General features: G+C 54.9%; 1 protein-coding gene across 3 annotated transcripts in view; it reads right to left on the bottom strand.

The window, feature by feature from the left end:
* Positions 1 to 4508: 4508 nt before the first annotated feature.
* The window catches only part of LAMB3 (laminin subunit beta 3), a 95920-nt gene continuing 76523 nt past the window's right edge, over positions 4509 to 23905 (bottom strand). For all 3 annotated transcript variants that reach the window (XM_079761945.1, XM_079761943.1, XM_079761944.1), the window contains 17 exons: positions 23498 to 23561; positions 22917 to 23113; positions 21101 to 21221; positions 20250 to 20438; positions 18696 to 18851; positions 18167 to 18363; positions 17606 to 17717; positions 16503 to 16881; positions 14911 to 15071; positions 14577 to 14797; positions 14111 to 14308; positions 13638 to 13782; positions 10428 to 10635; positions 9872 to 10013; positions 9340 to 9516; positions 8174 to 8327; positions 4509 to 5368 (listed from right to left, as the gene is read on the bottom strand). In XM_079761945.1, coding sequence (XP_079618071.1) covers positions 5232 to 5368; positions 8174 to 8327; positions 9340 to 9516; positions 9872 to 10013; positions 10428 to 10635; positions 13638 to 13782; positions 14111 to 14308; positions 14577 to 14797; positions 14911 to 15071; positions 16503 to 16881; positions 17606 to 17717; positions 18167 to 18363; positions 18696 to 18851; positions 20250 to 20438; positions 21101 to 21221; positions 22917 to 23113; positions 23498 to 23561 — 2958 coding nt within the window. In that variant the 3' untranslated portion in view covers positions 4509 to 5231. The remainder of the gene's footprint in view (positions 5369 to 8173; positions 8328 to 9339; positions 9517 to 9871; positions 10014 to 10427; positions 10636 to 13637; positions 13783 to 14110; positions 14309 to 14576; positions 14798 to 14910; positions 15072 to 16502; positions 16882 to 17605; positions 17718 to 18166; positions 18364 to 18695; positions 18852 to 20249; positions 20439 to 21100; positions 21222 to 22916; positions 23114 to 23497; positions 23562 to 23905) is intronic.

The following is a 23905-nucleotide window of genomic DNA, read 5'->3' as shown; positions in this document are numbered from 1 at the left end:
CAACTGCTTCCGCCTGGGGCACACCCTCACCGCAGGCCCAGGCGTGAGCCACCCGGCGACAAGGCCTCCGAAGCTGTGGGCAGGAGGAACGGCACCCGCCGGCTTCCAGGTCTCCCTGGCCTGCTGCTCTGCGCCCCACTCCCCACGTGCCGTGGCTCTGTGCAGTGTGCGTAGATAGCTCTTGCCCGGGTCTGTGTCGTTTGTCTTGAAAAGCTTAACAGGCTGGCCAGGCTGTGTCACCCTCAGAGCAAAGCCATAAGGAGCAGCGACCCAGACTCCCCGCTCAGCACTCACTCGCTCCTGCCTCTCAGGCCTCCAGCCCTGTGGCCAGAATGGGCTCATCCGTGTAGTCGCCTGCCCATCCCATCCGCATGAATGACGGGCAGCTGGGCGGCCTGCCTGTGCGCTCTCAAAGGGAATTTCTAACTCCACGATTGGCTCCTCACTGTGCCGAGACCCCCAGCCCACTCCAGCCCACTTCTGAGCCACCTCCCTCCCCGCCCCAGTCCAAAGGCAGTGCCGCACCCTCCAAGACGGTAAAGGAGGAAAACCATGACGACGTACTGTGAGGAGTAATATCCTGGCCAGATGCCCTCCGCACACACATCCGGTTGAGTAAAAACTGGAGGTTGACTGTTTTCATTGCAGCCAGTAATTCTAACCCTGCCTCTGCTCCCCTCTCTCTCCCTGAGAGTCAGGCGCATCGTTCTTAACCCCCCACCCCCCACTTTTCTTGCCATCCGACCCCCTTTCGGCTTCCTGCTCAGTGTTGTGCTTAATAAAATGGACATATTTTTCTCTATGAGGCTTCTTTTGGTTCTTTTTTTAAAACATATTTTTGTTGATTTCAGAGAGGAAGGGAGAGGGAGAGAGAGAGAAACATCAATGATGAGAATCATTGATCGACTGCCTCCTGCACGCCCTCTACTGGGGATGGAGCCTGCAACCCAGGCATGTGCCCTTGACCCGGAATCAAACCGTGACCTCCTGGTCCATAGATTGACCCTCAATCACTGAGCCCTGCTGGCCGGGCTCCTTTGGTTCTTCTAAAGTCAGAAGCAGCTCAGGGACTTGTGAGCGTGTGTGGGGAGGAAAGTGCATGGGGAGGTTGAGGCCAGGAAGGACCTGGCAAACATGGACCCGGAGCACACGGTGTGCCAGGCACCTGGCGACTGGAGTGAACACACCGACCCATTTCCTCCTCACAAGGACCCCCCGGAGCCCAGGGGGTCCAGCTGCAGCCTCCATGCTCCTAATGACTGTATGAGAAGAGCATGAAGTTGAGGCCCAGCCCTGCCCTGCCACATGGGCGACCCTGGGGAAGTGATGGAACCCTGTGTCACCTTGGTTTCCTCATTTGTCAGACGAGAACAACAGCGCCACCTACACCATGAAATGGTGCAGACGGGGTGTCCAGCCCAGTGTCAGTAAATAATCTCTTGATATAAAAACCCTGGGTGTAACACGGTCACGGCAGAAGTTCGACCAACCTGAAGGAAGTCAGTCCTGAAGGGGTCACCTTGGCAACGGCTGCGCCCTCTCCAGAGCTGTTTCCTTTGAGGCCTGAGGGAAGAACCTACCCTCTGAGCGCCAGGAGCGCCCAGCGGCCGTCAGTCCTGGGTTGCCGAGGCCTAGGCCATGGCGTGGTAGAACTCTAGGTCTGGCCCAACAGGGGGCGTGGCTGGCCTTCAAACCAGACCCTGACAGGAGGGAGGAGGGAGCCCCATTCCTCACGGAATCAACAGGTGGCCAGCTTGCTGTCAGGGGCCTGCCAGCTAGGAATCCTATTCACCTGCATATCTGTATGTGCTGTGCCGGCACGGCCAAGGGTGACCCTGAGTGGAGATGGTGAAAGGCTTAGAAAAGGCAGACAAGAGAATGAAAGCTGGGTCTGAATGGGATGCTGCTTCTCTGATGGAGAGACAGCGCCCAGCGCCCACAAGCCATGTCTTTATTTTACAGCAGATGCCACGAGGCAAAGTAAGGGCGTGATCAAGATGTTTACAACATTCTCATAGGTTTCAATCCTACTCAAGTACATGCACCTGAACTCTATCAAGCCCACGTCACTCAGGCACATGGGGCCACGTGTTCGGACCACAGGTTCAAGCCCACAACCATAGCTGTTGGCTATCATTGTGCTGGGAGGGCCCTGCCCTCCAAGCTGGGACTTGCACGTGGCCACGAGAGGACTGTGCCCTCTCATCAGTCCAAGGCTTGAACCTGTCCAAACACTGTAGCTGCTCCCCACATCAGTATAAAGTTTTAATACATTATATTAGAGGTCGTGGTGGTACTGTTTTACCCACAGCGTCTACAGGAATTGCTGCAAATTTACTTCTCGGTGGAAGTAAATTTATTCCCAATATAAATTACAAATTCCATTAAATGAAACTTCAATTTTTAGACTCGATATAAACAGTGAAGTTGCCAAAACTATTAAAAAGGCCCAACTTCTCATTATTAATGAATGCACCATGGCATCCAGTCATGCTATAAACGCCATAGGCAGATTACTAAGAGAAATTATTAATTTAAATGTTGTATTTGGTGGGAAAGTACTCCTTCTTGGAGGGGATTTTCAACAATGTCTCAGCATTATGCCACATGCTATGCCATTGGCCATAATACAAATGAGTTTAAAGTACTGTGATGTTTGGGGATGTTCCAGAAAGTTGTCTCTTACAACAAATATGAGATCAGAGGATTCTGCTTATAGGGAATGGTTAGTAAAACTTGGAGATGGCAAACCCGATAGCAGTTTTCATTTAGGAATGGATATTATTGAAATCCCCTGTGAAATGATTTGTAATGGATCTATTATTGAAGCTACCTTTGAAAATAGTATATCTATAGATAATATTAAAAATATATCTAAACGTTCGATTCTTTGTCCAAAAAATGAGCACGTTCAAATATTAAATGAAGAAATTTTGGATATACTTAATGGAGATTTTCACACATATTTGAGTGATGATTCCATTGACTCAACAGATGACGCTAAAAGGAAAATTTTCCCATCGAATTTCTTAATAGTATTACTCCTTCGGGAATGCTGTGTCATAAATTAAAATTGAAAGTGGGTGCAATCATCATGCTATTGAGAAATCTTAATAGTAAATGGGGTCTTCGTAATGGTACCAGATTTATTATCAAAAGATTGCGCCCTAGCATTATCGAAGCTGAAGTATTAACAGGATCTGCAAAGGGAGAGGCTGTTCTGATTCCAAGAATTGATTTGTCCACATCTGACACTGGCCTCCCATTTAAATTGATTCGACGACAGTTTCCCGTGATGCCAGCATTTGCCATGACTGTTGATAAATCACAAGGACAAACTCTAGACAGAGTAGGAATATTCCTACCTGAACCCGTTTTCGCACATGGTCAGTTATAAGTTGCTTTCTCTCAAGTTCGAAGAGCATGTGACGTTAAAGTTCTAAATACTTCATCACAAGGGAAATTAGTCAAGCACTCTGAAAGTGTTTTCACTCTTAATGTGGTGTACGGGAGATATTAGAATAAGTTTAATCACTTTATCAGTCATTGTTTGCATCACTGTTGTTTTTATATCATGTTTTTGTTGTTTTTATATCATGCCTCTGTTGTTGTTATATCCTTTTGTTACTGTTTATCTAATCTAATAATAGACAAATATGCAAATTGACCGCACCTTCGCTACGCCCAAGCCACGCCCACCAGCCAATCAGGACGAATATGCAAATTATCCAAACAAAGATGGCAGCTAATTTGCATATCGCGACAGCATAGAAAGAAGCCAAGAGCTGCAGAAGGGAGCAAAGCTGCAGAGAAGCAAGCAAGCGGGGGGAGGAGAAGGGAGGAGCGGAGGCGGGGCCGGGGGAGAAGGAAGTTGAGCAGGCGGGGCCGGGGGAGAAGGGGGGGGGCCGGGGGAGAAGGGAGGAGCGGAGGCGGGGCCGGGGGAGAAAGAAGGAGAGCGGGCTGGCGGAGAAGTTAGAAAAGCATGGGGGCTGGCGGAGAAGGCGGAGCGGGGGAGAAGGGAGGAGCGGAGGCGGGGCCAGGGAAGAAGGAAGGAGAGCGGGCTGGCGGAGAAGTTAGAAAAGCAGGGGGGCTGGCGGAGATCGCGGGGCGGGGGACAAGGGAGGAGAGCAGGCAGGGTGGGGTAGAGTGTAGCAGGAAACCCTATTGCAGGATTTTTCCTGCAACGGGAACGCTAGTTTATTAATAAACTTACATATTATTTTCATATACATTTTACTAATTTCCCTTCATCTCTCACACTTCTATTATAGAGAGAGGGCAAATAGCAATATTAAGATATTTCCTCTAATTCCCTTTTAATGTGCAGGAATTTCGTGCACTGGGCCACTAGTATGCCTAATAACGATCAAGATGTTCCTATAGATAAATGTCTAGCACAGTGCCTGGGCTATGGCAGCACACAAACACTCATGCCATTTCCATATCCACCCCCCATACACATACACACACACACACACACACACACACACACACACGTCCATTACAACTTCTCTGTGAGATCCCAAAACAGAGAGGCTCTGGTCGTAGTGCTGCTTCTAGAAGCCATGTGAATTTGGGCACCTTGCTTCACTTCTCTGGATTTCTATTCCTCAACTACAAACGTGAAATCAGGTCATTGTTCAAAGACAAAATGGCTCCTTGGTTCTCTCGAGGATGGAATCTGCCAGGCCCTGGGACAAAGGGGCCGGGTCTCCCTGAGGTTGGGTGATGAGCAAGCTGGGGAGCAGCGTGGGGCAGCCGACACCTCCTACACCACCAGGCCTGGGGAGGCAGACACACGTGACAAAGCGTCACTTTATGGGCGACAGACTCCTTTTGAACCTCCAGGCTCCTTTCCAAAGGTTTTATTGGGCCTTTTCACTTGTACATCATTTGGGTTAAGTTTCTGTGTTGGTCCAGGATTCAGCCTCAAGGGAGAATGAAGAGCAAGGACACTGCCCAGCCTACCTCCATCCATTTGAGAGCTCCTGGTCACAAGGGTATGGCTCATCTCTGCCATCTCTGTCCCTCACATATGGCTGTCCCATCCGCTCAGCCTCAGCTGTGGCCCAGAGTACTATTAGCTGCACGCCAGGGGTGGTCCAGGCGGTGCTTTCGGCTGCATGCAAGGAGCTGGAAAGCATTCCAAACCAGTCTGCGCCCCCTACTCCCCCGCCCCCCCCCCCAAAAAAGAGGGCAGATGCGTGGGGCCGGGGCTGGCAGCTGGAGCATCACTTGCAGGTGGCGTAGTAGAGCACCCGCTCATTGATGTGGTCGCGGATCTGCTCCACGTGCTTCTCCAACCCCGTCAGGTCCGCGGAGCGAAGCATGATGGCCTGGCTCCCCTGCAGCAGCTCCGACTCCATGACTGAGGGCAGATGGAACAGCAGGGGGAGGAGGTGGGGCTGGTGAGACCGCCCCCCCCCCCAAAGACTCCCAACCCTTCCTTCTCCTCCCACCCACCTAGAGTCAGCACCTGCAGGAGGAATCACTTCTGGGGAGCTCCATGCCCCTCCAACCCTATCCCACTGTTGGAGAAACAAACATGGCAGAGGCCAGACCCAGGAAGCCTTTGCCCCACTTATCCCATGGACCCTACCCTTCTCCTCTGCTCTGGGCTCCCTCAGTTGTCCCAGACTAGTGAGGGAGGCCACTGATGCCAAGATTAGCACCTGCTGCTGTTGGACCCAGAGAGCTGCCACCCCACCAATGATCCTCAAGTGGGCCCCTTGGTGAAGAGCTGGCTGAGTGACCAGAATTTCTCCCCAAAATGCCACTCTGGATAAATCCAGTCCTCTCCCTGCAGTCCATTCTGCACACCACCACCACCAGGCTGTGCATAGAGGATCTGAAGGACTCCAAAGTGGCCTAGTCTAGCCGGTCTCTCCTGTCACCCTAGGAGGAGACCCTTTACCACATTCATGAGAGCTGAGACCCAGCCTCAGCTGGGCTTCTCCAGGAATAGGGAGGGAGTGCACTGCTTTCCTAGGCTCCAACATTAGGCATCTCTAGTTGTTTAAAAAAAGACTAGTCACCCCAGCTGGTTTGGCTCAGTGGATAGTGTCAGCCTGCAGACTAAAAGGTCCCGGGTTCGATTCCGGTCAAGGGTACATGCCCAGGTTGCGGGCTCCAACCCCAGTGGGGGGCATGCAGGAGGCAGCCGATCAATGATTCTCTCTCATCATTGATGTTTCTGTCTTTCTCTCCCTCTCCCTTCCTCTCTGAAGTCAGTAAAAATATATTTTAAAAAATAAAAAAAGACTAGTCATTAAGCCAGAATCTGATCACTTCTTGCTTATTATACCCATCGTTCCCGGTCTATCTCCTGGGGGTATAGGAATATATTTGCTCTGCCTCCCACATTGCAGTCCTTCAAATGTCTGAGGCTCATCTTCTCTAGATTAAACCTCCTTAATTCCTTCATCCATTCTTTATTCGATGTATTTATAGAGCCCTTCCCTACCTCCCAACCCTGGTCACTCTCCCCCTGATGTTTGGTTTGTCACTATCCTTTCTGAAGGTGTAGCAGCCACCACTGAACACCACCCCCAGGTGAGATCCTATCAGCAGAGTGCGACAAGGTTGTTCCTGGGCTGACATTCAGCTGGTGAGCACTCATGTGGGCCTATGGGCTGATAAAATATTGACATTTGAACAGCTGCTGGCCTGTTCCCAGTACCCACCCTTAGGGCCCCTATGCATGATCATCCTATAAACTTGTAATTAAAGGTAAATTCCTGCAAGCAGCTAAACGGCTGTCCCAAGGCTACAACCTGAGCTTTTTCTGATTGTTAAGTGCATGACACACTTACATCGTTTCTAAATATTTTTAATATCATCCCTGAGCCAGTATGTATTTTGGCTGCTTTATATGTGTTCACTCTTTGCCAGTAACAAGGCATGGCTGACTTATGTCAAGGTTACAGTTACTCAGCACTCAAGTCATTTTCAGGTGAGTAACAACTCACACGTGCTTATCATTTACTGGTTAATGATAAGTGTTTTCATTACATTAGCCACTGAGAAGCCAGGCCTCACCTGTGCTGTCCTTGTGGGTTTAGGCCCAAATGAGGCCATAGGGAAGATAACTTTTCTCCTTATTTAACTTCATGGTGTTTCAGCCCATCCTTTTAGACGTCTGAGGTTGCCTAAAACACTGGTTCTCTTATCTAGTGTATTCACTATCTGTTATACACAGATTTGATTAGCACATTCTTTATCTTCATATGAAACATCAATGGACAAGACCAGGCACCCACTGACCCAGCCCATGGCTCCTCCATCAAGGTCAATTCCTCTCACCTCAGCCTAAGATCTGGCTGATCACATCTATTTACTGTTGACCCAACAGCCCAACCTTCTCTATAGAATCCACCTGGTTAGCTAAACAGATTTTTGTCTGTTTCTCTGAAATTCAGAGAAACTGAGGTGTGCGCTGGCACACCTGTGCAATGACCCCATCAGCATCACATCTTAGAGACAGAGCCTAGTCCCTGGAAATCCCTGTCCTCCTTTCTGAGACACTCGGAACCCTTTCGAAAGCTCCTTTCATTACACCTCTGCCATATTTGAAACCCTTGAAAGGTCCCCTACAGCCTCCAGGGCTGAGTCTGCCTCCGTCCTGGCATGGAGGCCAGGCACACAGACCCAGCTGCACAGACCCCTGCTACTTCTCTCCATCCCACCCTGAGCCTCATCAGCCCTCCTCTCCTGCTGGGTGCTCCTGCCCCATCTTCAGAACATGCCTCATCCTTCCCGCCCACCCTGTCTTGAGATACCTCCCTTCTTCACAGCCTCTCCCATGTCTACACATCCTTCAGGCCCATGTCTAATCTGATCTGCTCTGACCATCCCTACTGAACATTTCTCTGACATTGTTTAGTCTCTGAATCCCCAGACCTCTTACTATTTGGGATCCTATCATAGACCCCTGTATGCTATTAAATACAGTGCCATGCATCTCGTGTATAATAGGAAGAGAGGTTACATCTGGATTGCAAGCTTCTTGAAAACAGGCCACGTCGTATGAACATCTCTACATTCCCCCACAGCCCCACCATTGTGGCCCATACTTACTATGTGCTCAGGAACTTGCGACTGACCTCGCTCCCTTAGCACCGAGAGCTCCAACAAGACTGAGCCTCAGAAGCCCTGGGGTGGGACCAGCACTCACCTCTCATCCTGTCCATCATCTGCATGGTTTCCCCAAACAGCTCCTCTGCCTCCATCTTGACGTTCAGGATGCGGTTGCCCTGCTCTCCCAGAGCAGGGCCCTGACGCAGCCGTTCCTTCAGCTCCGCATATTTTCTCTTTATTATGTCAAATCCCTGAAAAAGGTAGAACATTCTCTGTCACCATCATCATCATCCAAAGTCCTAAAGGCCTTTGGCTAGAGCACTTGATGTCATCCAAATCAACACTGAGGAATAAGGCACCACCTAATATCCCGAATGGATTGGTTTTGCCTATAAAAAAACAACAACCTAGGCCATAAGCTATCTTAAACTTCTTCTGAATGTCCCTCCCTTCATCTATAGTCCCTGTCACTTCCCACTCACCTCCAGCACAGTGTCGGGCATATACTTGTCCCTCAGTAGTATTTGGCAGCTTGGCCATTGTACCAGGACTAAGTACTAACGTTCCTGGTACACTGAGAATGGCTCTTTGATCTTCTCTCTGGTCTAATACTGGCCAGAAAGAGAGGAGGCTCTCAGGTTAGGCTAAGTCAAGAGTGTGTCCGGGCTGGGCAGCCATGACAGGGACAAGCTCTGGATCGGATGTCAAGAGACTTGCCTTGTGCATGGAACAGAGTGCAGAATCTCAGAGGGAAGGCAGGGGTGGGCGTGGGGGGGGGGGGTAGAAGGAAATCAACCAAAGACCTTGTGTGCCTATATGCATAACCATGGACACAGACAATTGGGTGCTGAAGGCCTGGGGCAAGGGCGGAGGGCTGGAAGGGGTTAATTGGGGTGGCGGGGAGGACGTATGTAATACTTTCAACAATAAAGAATTAAAAAAAGAAAAGACACCTGCGTTGCAGATGAGCTTTGCTTTGGACAAAGTTACCATTTAATCTGCAAAAGGAGAAGGACTGGACTAGATGGTGTCCAACATGTCTGAGTCAGCTACGACCCAGGCAGCCAGGAGTAGAATTCAGATGTCTGGCCAGATCTGGGTGAATCCTGAAGCCCCTTCTGGTATTCTAGAATAACTGTCACTCTACTTGCTCTTGAGCCCATGGTCCTACAAAGTGTACAAGTATCTCCTAGAAAGTGCCCTCTCCTGCTCGCGAGCCCCCCACTGCTGCGCTTCCTCGGGCCAACTGTGACCTCTCTGTACCTCCTGGGCACTCAGCGCCTGCTGGTTGGCGCCCTCCGCGAGCTGCTGAGCCTGGGCCGCCTGTGCCCGCTGCTGGCTGGCCTGGAGGCGGAGCTCCTCCATCCGTGCTCGGAAGCCGCCCAGCTGCTCCGTCATGCCCGTCACCAGCCTTTCCGCTGGCCCCAGCACCTGCTGGACCTTTGTGGAAAGAGGGAGACCTGGTTCAGTGGTGGGTCTCACCGGCTGTGGTCTTGATCCCTCCTTTCTCCAACGCACCAGGCAGCTACAGCTTTCTCCAACCAGAACACCCCTACCGCCCCCTCCCAGTCCCCGGTCTATCCAGGGCATCCGGCCTCCCCCTTCTCCAGCTCGGCGACCCCACTCCTTGCTGCACCTGTCTCCAAGGCCCAAAGCCGGGTTCAAGGCTACAACCCTCCTTCTTCGGGGCCCCGACTCGGATTCCATCCAGGTCACTTTCTGGCATCTTCTCTGCCTTGTGCCTGAATCTGTTTGCTCATCCCCAAAATGAGGGAAGGAGGCCATGACAGCTCACCTCAGCAACCCTGTCCTGGATGAGCCGAAGGGAGCGGCTGGTGCCCTGCATGGTGCCCTGTGCTTCCTGCAGTGCCACGCTGCCCTGGCGCAGGTTCCCCACCACGTCCTCCACCTGGCCCTCCACTGCGTGCGCCCGGCTCCTGGGGCCAACAGGGCAGAGGGGAGAGAATGCGTGAACAGGAATGAAGAGGCGAGTGGTTCTACCCACTCGCCAGTCCAAGAGAATATTCTTCCCAGCCAAGACAAGGGGGAACTAACTCAGTAGCTTTTCCATGCCAGGCCCCCACCCAGCAGACATGATGAATGGGAGGTTATGTCAGAGACACCCTGTGGGCACGGTTTCCCATGTGGAAGGCAAGGGTCATCTTGAGTAAAGTTCTGTTGTGTCTCACGTCGCCATCCCCCACCACAGTGAGCACCCCCTCCTGTCTCCCAGCCCCCCTGCACCCCTCTGACTCGGAGAGCTTCTTCTCTCACTTCCAGCAACAGACTTGGGGAGCAGGACGCCAGCCCAATCCTGGGCAGGGAGGAGGAGTTCAGGCCCAGGGCCCTACCTGGCCTGCTCGGCCTCGGCCTGGAGCCTGCGGGCCCGGGCAATGTCCTGCTTGGTCTGGGACAGCACCAGGTCCACGTTGGGGAGCCTGGCTGCGATGGCCTGGATCTCATTCATCTTCCGCAGGACCGTGGCCGAGTCTGTGGGCAGCCACAGGGCCAGCACCGCCTCGCTGACCTCCTGGATGGTGGCTGCGTCGGTGTCAGGGTCTAGAAGGCAGCCGGTGGTCAGACTGGGAGAGCCCCGCCACCTCCCCCAAGGTCAGAGGCCTCTCTGGGCTGAGCGGCACCCATGGGGGCGGGGGCACCGCTGGGGCATCTCGCCTGGTGCCCCAAGGCCCTGCTGCCCCCTCTCAGGCACACTCAGCGGCCCACTCTCGGAGGGTTTCCGGAATGTGGGAAGGTGACTGTCGGCACAGCTGTGACAACTAAGTGTCTGGTGGCACAGGAAACCGCAGGCTGGGGAGAAGGAGGTGGTGCCAGACAGCTGGTCCTGCACAATGCCCGGAGCACAAACATAATCAGCCCTAAATTGGGGAGGGCGGCCAGGAACTGGAACTGCTCCCTTGGCAATACGACTCCTTCCACGTGCTCCCCCTCAGACCAGAGTGCTCCTTTTGGCAAAGGCAGATGAAAATGATCAGGTCTTTGCTCAAAGGTCACCTTCTCAGAGAGGCCAACCCTGGCCATCCAATCTCAGATCACAACCTCCACCCTACACTGACCCTCCTTACCTTCCTTCTCTGCTTATCTTTCCCTGCCTTATCACCATCCACATGCCAACACATAGCTCCTTTATCTGGTTTTCTGTCTCTTTTCCTACTAGAACCTGAGCTCCATGAGGGCAGGGTCTGTTTCATCCACAGCTCTATCCCCAGCCCCTAGCACAGTGCCCGGCAAGTGGGGACACTCGGTATTTGCAGAGTGAACGAATGATTGCAAGGGCTCCAGACCCAGGCCTCCCCACTGCTAGTCGAGCAACCTGGGGCAAGGCAAATGGCCTCTCTCAGCTCAGTTTCCTGATCTGTGAAATGGGAATAACCATCCCCAACCTGAAGGGATGAAATGAAACAATCAAGTTGCAAGAATTTTACAAACCATCTCTGGATCAGAGAGTAAGCTCAGAAGCACAGAGAAAGCATCCCCTCCCCATCTCTCCCTGTTCACTTTTATAGATTCCACTGCTATTGACGCGGTCGGGAAGGGAAGGGGGCACCCACCTACCCAGATGGTTTGCCCTGAACTTGAACTCCTCTGGGGCCCTAGGACCCAATCTAAGGGGTCCGGGATAGGCTTCCTAGAGAGTAAGATACCTGGAGAGTTCCTAGAGGATGAGTAGGAATCAGCAGGTAAGGAGAAGAGGGGCAGGGAAGACAATCCAAGGAGAGGAAAAACATTAGCAAAGGCAAGGAGGCAAGAGTTGTATGTGTGTGCACTCATGCTTGTGTGTGTGCTCATGCTTGTGTGTCCATGTGAACTACGGAGTAAAATGAGTCCTCTGCACTCCCTCCAAGCTGGATGCCCATTGGCAAGTTACTTAGCCTCTCTGTGCCTACAGTCCTCATCGGCAGAGCGGTAGGCAGTTGGGATGGAATGATGTAATACATGGGAAGCACTTAGAACAATGCCGGGCACTCGGTAAGAACTCAGTAAACCTGAACTATTGTTTTGTCAGTTCCATTTGAAGATCCAGGAAAGGCGACACCCCTCTTCCCCAAGGTCTCCGCCCCCACACTGTGACCCTGAGTGCCAGCTGCAGCTAGACCCATACCTGCCGCACCAGGACTCTGGAGACCAGACCCTGCCATGGAGACTGAGAACTGTCCTTGGCCTCTCCTTCTCTCTGCCCCTGGCTCTGTAATAGGACTTGACCTGAGACACAAGTATAACTGAGAGGACGAAAGGGGCCCCCCAGCCCGTGACTCCCTGCTGTTCATGTGAGCCTTGCACCCTGAGGACAGACTTGGTCTGAGTCTGAGCCCCAAACTTTGCCCTGCCCCTCTGTCCATGTTTGTCGGGCACCATCTCCCTGCATCCCCAGGTAATTCTCTCCCCACTCTGGGGCTCCCTGGGAGGGCGGCTCCAGCATGACCCCAGAGAAGCCAGGGGACCTCAAGGGATCCTTTCTGCCCCTCTCTGACCCAATATCAACTCTCAGGAGGAGGCTTCAGCCTGTTTGGAGCAAAGACAGTTCAATAGTAGCAAGAAGAACCACTGTCGTCACACCAAGCCCTCAGCTCCTTTTAACAAGGCTCCCAGCCAAGCAAATTCCCTGGCGGGGACCAGAAATCTAATAATATCAACTCATATTCCTGGGGCACCTTTAATTTTTCAAAACACATTTTACATCAGTGACTCGATCCCCGGAATACACTTGTGAAATACTACCATCCCAGTGTGCAGAAGCAAAAGAGGAGGCAATGCGAAGAGCGACTTGCCCAAAGTCACCAGGTTCCTGCGTCCCGTCCAGGGAACTGTGCACTCCCCAGGTGGCGTGGGAGGGGCTCTGGTTCACTTATTCATGCAACCAGCGTTGGGTGTCTGGCCTTATCCTAGGTGCCAGCGACACAGAGAGCAAGACAGACAGCCCCCTGCCCTTTGGAGTTTACAGTCCAGTGGGGAGACAAACAATTCACTCCTGGATGAATGGATTCTAGAACACAGGCTCGGAGCAACGTGCTGAAGGTCAGGTGCCAAAGGGGAATGGGAAGGAGGGGTGGACCAGGTAGGACAACCACGGAAGCCCTCCCCCTTCCCCCGCACAGGAGATGATATTTAAGCTGAGACCTGGAGGGCAAGAATCTGCAGCTTTGGAGCGAGCACGCCAAGCAGAGAAAGGCCAAGCAAAAGTCTCGAGACAGGCAGGAGCCTGGCCTGTTCAAGGTCGTCAGTGAGCAAAGCAGGAAGACACAGGGCCGCCTGCCCCGGAGGTGAGCAGAGGCCACGATAAGGAGCTGGGAGTTTATTGCAAGAGCAAGGGGAAGCCAGGGGAGGATTTTAGGCATGAGTGGGATCCCACGAACACATTTTTTAAAGATGTTTTGTTGAGGACGGGCCTGAGGGAGCCGGAGGGGAGGTGGGAGCAGCCAGCCAGGGGACTGACAGGGCCCGGCCCAGGTGGCCTGGAGGCAAGGGAAGGAGGCGGCTGGCTGACCTGCCAGGACAGCAGGAGTGGAAATATCAGCCCAGGGCTGGGCAAAGGCCAGGCTCACCTGAGAGGAAGTCCCGGACCTGCTGGATGAGGAGCCGCGTGCGCCTGACGTCCTCCTCCATCTGGGAGCGGCTGGTGCTCACCTGGGTCTCCAGGCGCTGAGCATCTGACTGCACCTGCGAGGCGGCCTCCTCGGCCGCCCTGATCTGCAGACACGCGCTCCAGGTCAGCGATCATCAGAACCCCAGGAGAGCCTCCCGCAGACCCCAGGGTTCTGAGGACACCCGCTACCCAAGATCTGCCTGGGAAACATTTGTATCTAACTCAGTTTGGTCCCAGAGAAAAGTGATGTGGAGTCAGGTTTTTTTTAAAAAGCCCAAAACGTTGGCACCGAAGTCTACTTCTCACTTGCTGTGCGGCCCGGGACAAGTCAGGGGACATCTCTGGTCTGTAAAAAGGGAATTGCCCTCCCCAGGGAACTCTGTCCTCTCTGCCCACTCCTTCGGGTGCCCACCTCGCCTTGGTCGCACCTACCATCTGTCTGGTCTGCTGGAGCTGGGCGTTGAAGCCCCGTAGCTGCTCGGCCACCTGCCCCGCTGTCCGGAAGGCCCCACCGGCCTTGGGGAGGGTGCCTCTGCAGTGGGAGCCGCAGGCTGTGCCGTTGTCTCGGGGGCAGAGCTCACCAGGGCACGCTCCTGGGGTGCAAGGTGTCTGCCTGGAGCCCCCACAGAGCTGTGCAGAGAGGGGCCATCAGAGGTACCCAGGGCTCCTCAACAACCACTCCCATCCCACACAAAGAGCCAGACATCTCCATGGCAACTGGGCACCAGAAATCTGTTTCCTTGGCAACAGTTGAGCACACCGTGAGGGGCCAAGGGTCAGGATGGGTGGGGGAGTGGGGTAGATTCACATTGCCCTAACAGGAAATGCATACAAGTAGTTGGTGTGTGACAGGCTGGGACCGGGCCTCTGGGAAGTGGGGCTCCATGCCATGCCTCACCTTGTTGATGGTGGGCGTCAGATCAGGCAAGGAAGCCATCTCCAGCTTCAGGGCTGCGAGCTGGGGGCCCCCGGCTCCTCCTCCACCTCCCGCCTGCTGCTCCAGCCTCTCAGCCTCTCTCCGGCTGTCCCTGACTTGGAGCAGCCGGTGGGAGCTGTCCGAGACCTGCTGGCTGGCCTGGGATGACCGCTGGTAGGCTTCGGTCAGCATCCGGAAGGCTCCTGTGGGAAGAGGAGAGGGAAACTGAGTCACCCTGGACCGGAGGTCTGGAGATGGAGGAGCAAGAGGCGAGGTGTGGTGTGGGCGTGCACACGGCTAAGTTCCCCCTCCTCACCTGAAGGGTCGGCACCGCTGATCTTTTCAAACTGCTCCCTCTTATTCTGATACAGAACGAGGAGGTGATTGAAGCTCCTGTCCAGCGTCTCCAGGTCTCCGGGGAGGGACAAGGTCTCCTCCTCCAGGGGCAGAGCGGGCTGCAGGTCCTGCAGGGTCCGCCTGAGATGCGAGAGGAGTGCACTAACATAGAGGAGGGGCTGACTCCCCAGAAACAGCCCTCCCTTTGGAGAAACTGCTACCAAGTCAGGAAGACAGAGAGGCCTTCAGCAAAGGCAATGGGACGTGGCCGCCACAGGCTGAGGATTCTGCTGGGCAGAGGCTGGGAGGGCAGCCTAACCTCTCTCCCTCCCTCCCTCTGCAGGCAGGTCCAGAAAAACCTCTCCTTCCCTGACTGCTGTGCCCCGACATCCCCGACGCCCCTGCACCTTGACTGTGACCCCGACATTTCCGACTCCCCTGCACCTTGTCTGTGACCCCAACATTCCCAACACCTCTGCACCTTGTCTATGACCCCAACATTCCCGACTCCCCTGCACCTTGACTGTGACCCCGACATTCCCGACCCCCCTGCACCTTGACTGTGACCCCGACATTCCTGACTCCCCTGCACCTTATCTGTGACCCCAACATTCCCGACTCCCCTGCACCTTGTCTGTGACCCCAACATTCCCGACTCCCCTGCACCTTGATTGTGACCCTGACATTCCCGACTCCCCTGCACCTGCCCACAGCTGGCTCCCTTAAGGGGCACCCCGACCCTCCTCCTGGGGTCCCTACAGGTTGACCTCAGCCACCACCTGTGTAACTGAGGCACCGAGGCTCCCCTCGGTAGCCACACTTGCCCCCTGAGCTCCTACAGCTGCTGCCCGCTGGCTGTCTGCACCTGAAGGGGGTCACCCGCCCAGACCCAAGCCACAGAGCTTTCAGAGATTGGCCTCTCGCCTCCCATGCTCGGGCCTGGACCGCCCATCCACGGACTACCCGTCCGTGCCTACCAAACGCCTACGGACTCACTGCTCAATTGTGAGTTATGTCAATCACACACCTGGACAGCCCTGGGCACTGACGTCCGTGAGGACTCTGGGAATGGAAACTAATTATAGAAGCTTCGAGAGCCAAATCTCACTAAGAAGGCGCCTCTGCTGGTAGGAGGGGTGTGGGTGGGACCGCTCCCATTCCAAAGAAAACGACAAGTTATTCTTAGATCCCCTGCCTCTCGGATGCCCTCCGCCCGCCGGGTGACTAATCCAGAGCTGAGTCCCTCTCCCAGGCAGGCCCGGCACGGGAAAGAAGCCCGGCTTGGGCTCGGGCCTGGGCTCAGAGTCCCCCCGTCTTCCCTCCCCTGCCCCCCACCTGTGGCTGCAGGGCTCTGTCATCTCATCTACCCGGGCTTGTTTCCTCACCTGAAAAATGGAAGTGATGACACTCATCACACCAACCACACGGGCCGTTGTGACAGTTAAAAGAGAGAGTCTGTGGAAATGCTTTGTAAACAGCAAAGGGCTCTACCCGCTCGATGAAAGACTGGGGCGCCCTGGTGTGAGGCCCTGTGACCTAATTCTTCTCAGGGCTTGGCAGGGAGAGGATTACCTGAGAGAGAAGATGGCATTGGCCACCTGGGCCACCTCCTGCTCGGTGGCTGGGGCGCTGCCAAGAATCGCCCGGATCTGCTCTATCTTGGTCTTTGCATCCAGGATCCGGGAGGCCAGGCGGGGGTCCTCCAGGCCGGACCCGGGCCACAGGGTGGCGGTGGCATTGCGGAGGCCGCGGAGGCGCCGGGCCTGCTCCTGGAGGTTGGAGTCGTAGGTCTGGAAGCAGGGATGGCAGGACACACACAGCGGGTAGCGGTCGCAGTAGCCTCGCTGGCACTGGTCACAGCGGGGCCCGGTCAAGCCAGGGCGGCAGAGGCAGCGGCCGGAGGCCTTGTCACAGCCTGGGCCCTCCGTCCCCCGGAAGTCACAGTCACAGGCTGGGGAGGAGGAAGGAGGCCGGGGTCAGGGAGACAGAGGGGTCTAGGAGGGAGAGTCGGAAGAGGAGGTCTTTCTGACTCGGAATGAGAGACCAGAATAAAATCATGGTGACGCCAGCAACCAAAGCCAGCACTGTCTTAGCACCTACTGCGTCCCAGGCACTGTTCGAGGTCACCACACACACAGGAACTCGCTTAACCTTCACAGCCGCTCCACGACAGTTGGCCACCCTCCTGCTCTCATTTTTATAGATGAGGCAACTGAGGCACCGAGAGGTTAGGTACCGAGTGCCCCTTCCCCAAAGGAGAAGACTGAGGCCTGCAGAGGGGGTGACTTGCCCCCGTCACTCAGGAAGGCCGAGCGAGCGTGGCCACTTGTCAAATGGACTTTCTGAGCAAATTACTCCTTTCCCTCAGGACTCACTGTCTCCATCTAGGAAGAGGGACGAAATGTAGTCCCTCCCGGCTGCAGCCCTGGAGATGGCTCTGACACCCTCCTGTCATGGGGACGCAGGGAGAACCCCATGTCCCTGGCCCAGGGCTGGGAAGCCAAGCCGGCTGCTGGAGCAGTGGGGAGCCTGTGCTCTCCCGGGGCCCCCAGGGCCCACACCACATGAAGCACGTGACATCCTCCCAGATCCCAGACCACGGGCCCCCACCACGGGCCCACCCACGTGCTCATCCCGCCACAGCCTCCATGTCCCCCTTTTCCTCGGGCACGAACCTCGGCATCCCCCGGCCACATCGCCGTATGTCTGGTCGGGACACTGGCGGATGGCTGCAGCGTTGCACATCAGGCCACCAAACCCTTCCCGACAGGGGCACTGCCCTGTGAACTGTGAGGGGAAGGGGGCACCATGAGGGAACCTCCCTGGAGCCCCGGCCTCGGAGAACCCCCCTGGTGTGGCCCCACACAAGGGCTTCCACTCAGAGACAAGCTCTTAAGTCTCAGCCCAGGATGGCCCTGCAGGTGGCGAATGGTAAATGCCAATGCTCCCAGCCACAGAGGGAGCTCACTGCTCAATTGTGAGAGTTAGGTCAATCACACACCTGGACAGCTCTGGGTACTGACGTCAGCGAGGGCTCTGGGAATGGAAACTAATTATAGAAGCTTCCAGAGCCAAATCTCAGTAAGAGTGGGTGGCCTCCCAAAGGCGCTGGGGACAGAGCAGCCCAGCCTGACTCTGGAAAGGCTCAGAAGGGCAGTGGGAGGGAATATGGATGTGCTGGTGGACAGACCCCCCTCTCCTGTTCGGGGGCCCACGGAGTCACCCCCACCACATACCGGGTTGCACTGGGGGCTGAGGGAGTTGTTTGGGTCGCAGGCACACGGCTCGCAGCCCCGGCCACTGGCCAGCTTCCAGTGGTAGGGAGCGCACTGGTCACATTTGGGGCCCACCACATGGGGCAGGCACAGGCAGCGCCCGCTCTCCTCTTCACATGGCATGTCCCGTCGGGACCCCAGGATGCTGCAGTCACAGCCTGCAGGAGGGAAGGCTGCTGAGCTTGGGGGTCAGCCCACCAAAAGCTCACCCCCAGAGAACATGCACCAGGAGGGGCCCAGCCTGGAGAAGAAGTAGGCAGGGCCGATCCCTCCAGATAACCTGGCTGACTCATAAGGCCACCAGTCCCAGCACCTGCCCGCTGGGCTGCCCGCCCTGCCTCCCACTGGTTGACTCAGTCCCACCATCCAAACTGGGCCTGTGCTGCCACCTGCTGGAAGGCATCGCACAGTGAGCAGGTTAAGTCATGGATCTGGTGGCTCCACGCAGCCTGCCTGCCCCAGGCCATGCCAGGCTGGGCCCCCTACTCACGGTGGCAGCCCTGCGGGTTGGTGTGGGTGAGTCCTGTAAAGCCCGGCTTGCACAGGTCACAGCGCTCGCCCTGCACATGCTCCTTGCACACGCACTGCCCGGTCACTGGGTCGCAGGGAGCCCCCGGCACTGCCCCGTCCGGGTCACACTCGCAGGCTGAGAGACAAAAGCGGCCACCACAGGAGGAATAAAGAAGAGCAGAGAGGGATGAGCCCACTGTAGGAGCCAGGCTTCCTGGTGAAAACCCTTGTTCTGCCGCTTACTGGCTCGCAATCTGACAACCTTAGTAGAGCTATTTAAACCCTCTGCGCCTGATTCCTCAGAGGCTTCTTTTGAGGAATGAATGAGTACATGTCACAGGGACCAGGGCTTGGCAGGTGTTAAGCACTATACAGGTTCTGTCACATTATTTACTGAACAACTACTGTGCACCATGCACTGAGCCAGGCACTCTGGCATGCTGCCCTAGGTCAGTGGTCGGCAAACCGCGGCTTGCGAGCCACACACGGCTCTTTGGCCCCTTGCGTATGGCTCTTCCACAAAAATACCACATACAGTGCTATTGAAACTTCGTGGCCCATGCGCAGAAGCCGGTTTTCGGCCTGGGCGAGTCTATTTTGAAGAAGTGTCGTTAGAACACTCAAGGGGCCAAAGAGCCGCATGAGGCTCGCGAGCCGCAGTTTGCCGACCACGGGCCTAGGTCATCCTCAGGATAACCATGAAAGGTGGAGATGATCGTCCCTATTGTGCAGCTGAGGAAACTGAGTCTCACTGATGGTAAACAATGTACTCGGGTCACACAGCAAGAAAGTGCTGGAAACAGAAGTCAAACTCAAGTTTTTCTCGCTCTCCCCATAAATAAATAATATCAACAGGAAGTGGCCCACCACCACACCGAGACCTCTCGCGTGCCTTTCCGAACACAGACTCCCTGCCTCCAGAACGGCTTTCCTGATTAACCCCACCTGCGCCGATGGCTTCCGTCCAGCCTGCTCTCTCCCGCATGAACCCCTGGACCTGTGGCCGAGTCAAGTCACCCCTGGGCATTCATTCCCTTACATGCCATTCATTTCTTCATTCACTAAACATTCTTTGAGCATCAGTTCTTTGCTTGTCATTGTACGAGGTCCCAAGGATACAAGCTATAATCCCTGCCATGGAGGGATTCTCAGTGTTTGGGGAAAATGGAAAAATATGGAGCAAACCACATTATAGCATGTAAAGGCAGTGACCTATATAAAGACACAGGGCTGTGCCCCTCCTTTTCCCGTGTGTATGGTTTATATTACCAAACAGTGTATGTGCTTCTCGACAGCAGGAACTGTGTCTGATATTTACTTTTTTTTCTCTCCTCTGCCCAAAAGAAGGGTTACATATGATTGATGGACCAACTGACTAGTGGCCCAGGCCACTTGCTTAGAAGCAAGCGCGCAGCTAAGTTAAAACAATGGCCCACAATCCTGACACACAGCCAAGTCTTCCTGTGGGTTTGTGTGTCCCCAGGGACAGATGGGGCGTCGTGGACAGACGGTACCCGGGGAGCCCCCAACTCACGGATGCAGGTCTCCTCAATGGGGGCACCGGGGCGCCGGTTCCGGAAGTAATGGAGCTGGCAGCGCTCGCAGTTCTTGCCCTCGGTGTGGTGCCGGCAGTTGTCACACACCCCTCCCTGCGCCCCCTGGCTGGAGGTGAACACGGCTGGGTCGAAGTGACACGTCTCTGAGTGGCCGTTGCAATCACACTCTGCAAAAAGGAGTTCCCAGGGCTGATGCTGGGCCATCTGCAGAGCACAGCCCCTGCTACCTCGTTGGCATCCCTCACAACTCGACAACAGGCTCGGGTCTGGGAAATGAGGACACTGAGGCCCAGGGAAATTTGTGTCATTTATTTAAGGTTATATGGCCAGTCACAAAGCAGAATAGAGTGAGAACTCGGGCCTCCTGACCCCAAGTGTGGGGACTAACCCAAGAATCATGTCCGTGTTGGGTCCAAGAGAGAGGGCCTTGAATGGTCCATTCCAAACCCTCCCCCATTGCCACTGCGGGTCTCCTGCTGAGTCACTGCCTCTTCCTGGACTGGGGACCCCTGTTCCTTCCCCTCAGATATGCAGGGAAAGGCCCTGACTCTCGGGGACCAGCTGAGGCAGGAAACCGGACACATCTACACAGGAGAGGGCAAGTGAAGAGGCCAGAGAGCAAGGATCTCTCCCAGCCTGGCTGAGGAGAAGGATGGGGAGGCACACGGAGGTTGCAACCCAAACACTCTCTCCATCCCCACCGAGCAAGGAGACCTTACACTGCAGCGGTGCAATTAAGACTAAATGTAAATAATAAAGAATCCGTCCTCCCTGTGTCCCAGGAAAGGTGGCTGAGGCCCAGAGGGGCCAGCACCCCACTCAGTCATACCTTGGCATTCATGGGGGTCCTGGTCGTCCGCAGGTCTCCAGGGCCGGTTGTTGTAGAAGGGCGCACAGCGCTCACAATTGGAGCCGGCCGTGTTGTGCTGGCAGACACAGGCATCGTGGACCTAGGAGAGGGGCCGTCGGTCATTAGGAAGGATTACCAAGGGAATGGCCCAGGATGGGCCTGCCCTTTCCCTCTGACCTTCTCCTAGGTCCACCACTCAGGGTCCAGCTCAGACCCCAGCTCCTCCGGGGTGCCTGTGTGTGCATGCGTGTGCGTCTGCTCTGCTCCTCTAGCTGGGCTTCTACAAACTCACTCCTTGCACCTGGACACCCCTCCGTGATGCCCAGTGCAAAGCAGCACCCGGAAGTTCCCCAGACACCCTCACTGGTAAACTGTGATTTGAGAAGTTGGTGGGCCCTGTCGAGCTTTCTATTGCAACAATCTATGACTGAGGTTGTTTGGCTAACGGACCGCATGATGAATCGTTACTAGACTCATTAAGGTATAAAAATAGAATAGCTATTATGTGCTAATTGTCTTCCAAATTCAGCCCAACACCCCCAGCCTGGCATTCAAGGACCTGTATGTTTATTCCATTCTCATCACTCCCTCCTGACAGCATAGCCAAGCTGAGCTCCGGAGCGGCACCCTCCACCAGCCCTTATTCCCTCACCTTTTGGCTTTAACTGATGTTCTCCTTTCTGCCTGGAATACCTTTCTCTCCCTGTGCACCCACGAAACCCTGCTAGCCCCAATGGCACCTCCTTCGCAGGCCTCCCTGGCCTCTCCAGTTCCATGGATTTCAACCCTGGCTGTGCTCCAGAATCATATGGGGAGTTTTTTTAAAAAAAATACCAACAACAGGACCAATTCAGTCAGAATCTCAGGGACAAAGGCCAAGCATCGGTACTTTTTAACGTGGCGATTTCCTTGTACAGCACCATTTGCAAACCACTGGGGCTAGGCGAGCCCTCTCCCTGCGCTCCAGCCCACAGCACGCCGTATTCCCCATGTTGGCAATCCCATGCTCTGGTCCTTTGTCAATGAGCCTTCTGGCCTCCCTCTGGCCTCCTCTGCAGCCGGGGCAAGAGCTGGCCCAGAAGCAGAAAGAATAAAGCTGACCGATGTTCATTTCGCCTGTATTTCCCTCCCGGGCCATGTCACATGATTCCTGGTGCCCCGCTGTGGAGAGGGCAAATAGCAGGCTGCCTGTGTGAGTAGAATGGAAGCCCTGCACAGCGAAATGACAGCTCCCTCCTTCCTGGCCCAGGGTTCCCTCCACTGGTTTGGTTTCACAGCAATAGCCCCTGGGTGGCTGGATATGTTGGAGCCTCTAACCCTATCCCTGATGCATCCGACTCGGCTGCTCTGGGGCACACGTGGCATCCGTGTTAGATGGTCTCTCTCTCACCCTGCCCATCGCTCACCACTAGAAGGGACTTCAGAGTTTCCAGGCCAGGAGCGCTCGGCCCTGGGAGGGTATTAGAACATCGCAAAGCTTTAGAAAACAAAGGCCTGGCAATATTTCCAGGAACTGATCGTGCGTGGGTAGGGCTGAGAAGCACTGCCTTAAACTCCCCCACGCCCACACGCGTGCTCACGTGTAACTGAGAACACCAAACTGCAGGTCTCAGGCAGGGCTACAAAATCCTGGCCTTTGAAAGGATAATCACTTACACTTTTCTCACCATTGCTAAAATATGAAATATTCACGACTTAAATAGAGTGCCCACCCTGCTTTAAGGAAGGCTCATAGATATCCCTACTTGTTCTGGTCTTGCCCCTGCTCCTCGTCCTTCCCACCCCGGACTGTCACCTGCACGGCGGTGGAGGGGCCGGCGGCGGGGGCTCCGGGCTCGGGGGCGCAGCGGTCAGCATGGCCGTGGCAGAAGCAGCTCCCTCGCAGGCGCAGCTGGGACACCGCGTAGTAGGCGCTGGGGGGATAGTGGACCCTCTGGGGCACAGGGGGCAGCCTGGTGAAGTTGACTCTCAGGTTCGTGATCCCTCCCAGCTCTGAGAGGGCAAACACAGGGAGGGAGGGGGATGGGAAAAGACAATAAGGAAAGGAAGTTAGAGGCCATTAGTGTCTCCATGGGCAAGGTGGGAAAAGAAGGGAATTCTGGTTTTACCAACCCGCTTCCTTGCCTTTATAAGGTTATCCCAAGGGTCATCCTCCCCATCCTCAACCCTCCGAGGCAGAAAAGACAGACACACACACATTGAGGCCTTCTGCAACTCTGGGCTACCACGGTAACCCTCCGGGGCCAGCAGGGCAAGTGTCCAATCCTGCCGTGTTGTCAGAAACAGGAAAGCGCAGGGATGCTCCGTGACCTGGGTCCCACCCCTGTTCTGTTCTCCACCCACAGTCCCACGGGCTTGAGGGGCAGCCATGCTGACCTTGAATTTTTTGACTTTGAGTTGCTGGAATCCCAGAGGCTAAATCCATAACGTTCAGTTGGACCTAAGAGAGGAAAGAGGCAGGCACTGAGGAGGAGGTAGAAAGTGTCCCCAAGCTCAGAAGTCTCCCTTCCACTCAAGGTCCCACCCTCCTCACACTATGCTGAAGTCCTTCTAACCTGGAACCCAAGACCACCATGAACGTGAGGCCTGCCAACTGCCCTCGGAGAGCGAGATGATCGCACGTGCGTGTGCGTGTGTGCGTGTGTGTGTGTGTGTGTGTGTGTGTGTGTGTGTGTACAGTCTCTCCTCTCTATTGAAAATATAGCCATTCCAAGAATCTCCTGATTTCCTAGGACCAGAAATTACAGTAAGAGATGTACTGTACATTCACAGGTTTAGGGAATA

The sequence above is a fragment of the Cnephaeus nilssonii genome, assembly GCF_951640355.1.
Source record: "Cnephaeus nilssonii genome assembly, chromosome: 21".
Lineage (NCBI taxonomy): Eukaryota > Metazoa > Chordata > Mammalia > Chiroptera > Vespertilionidae > Cnephaeus > Cnephaeus nilssonii.
This window is presented reverse-complemented; position numbering and strand designations above follow the sequence as displayed.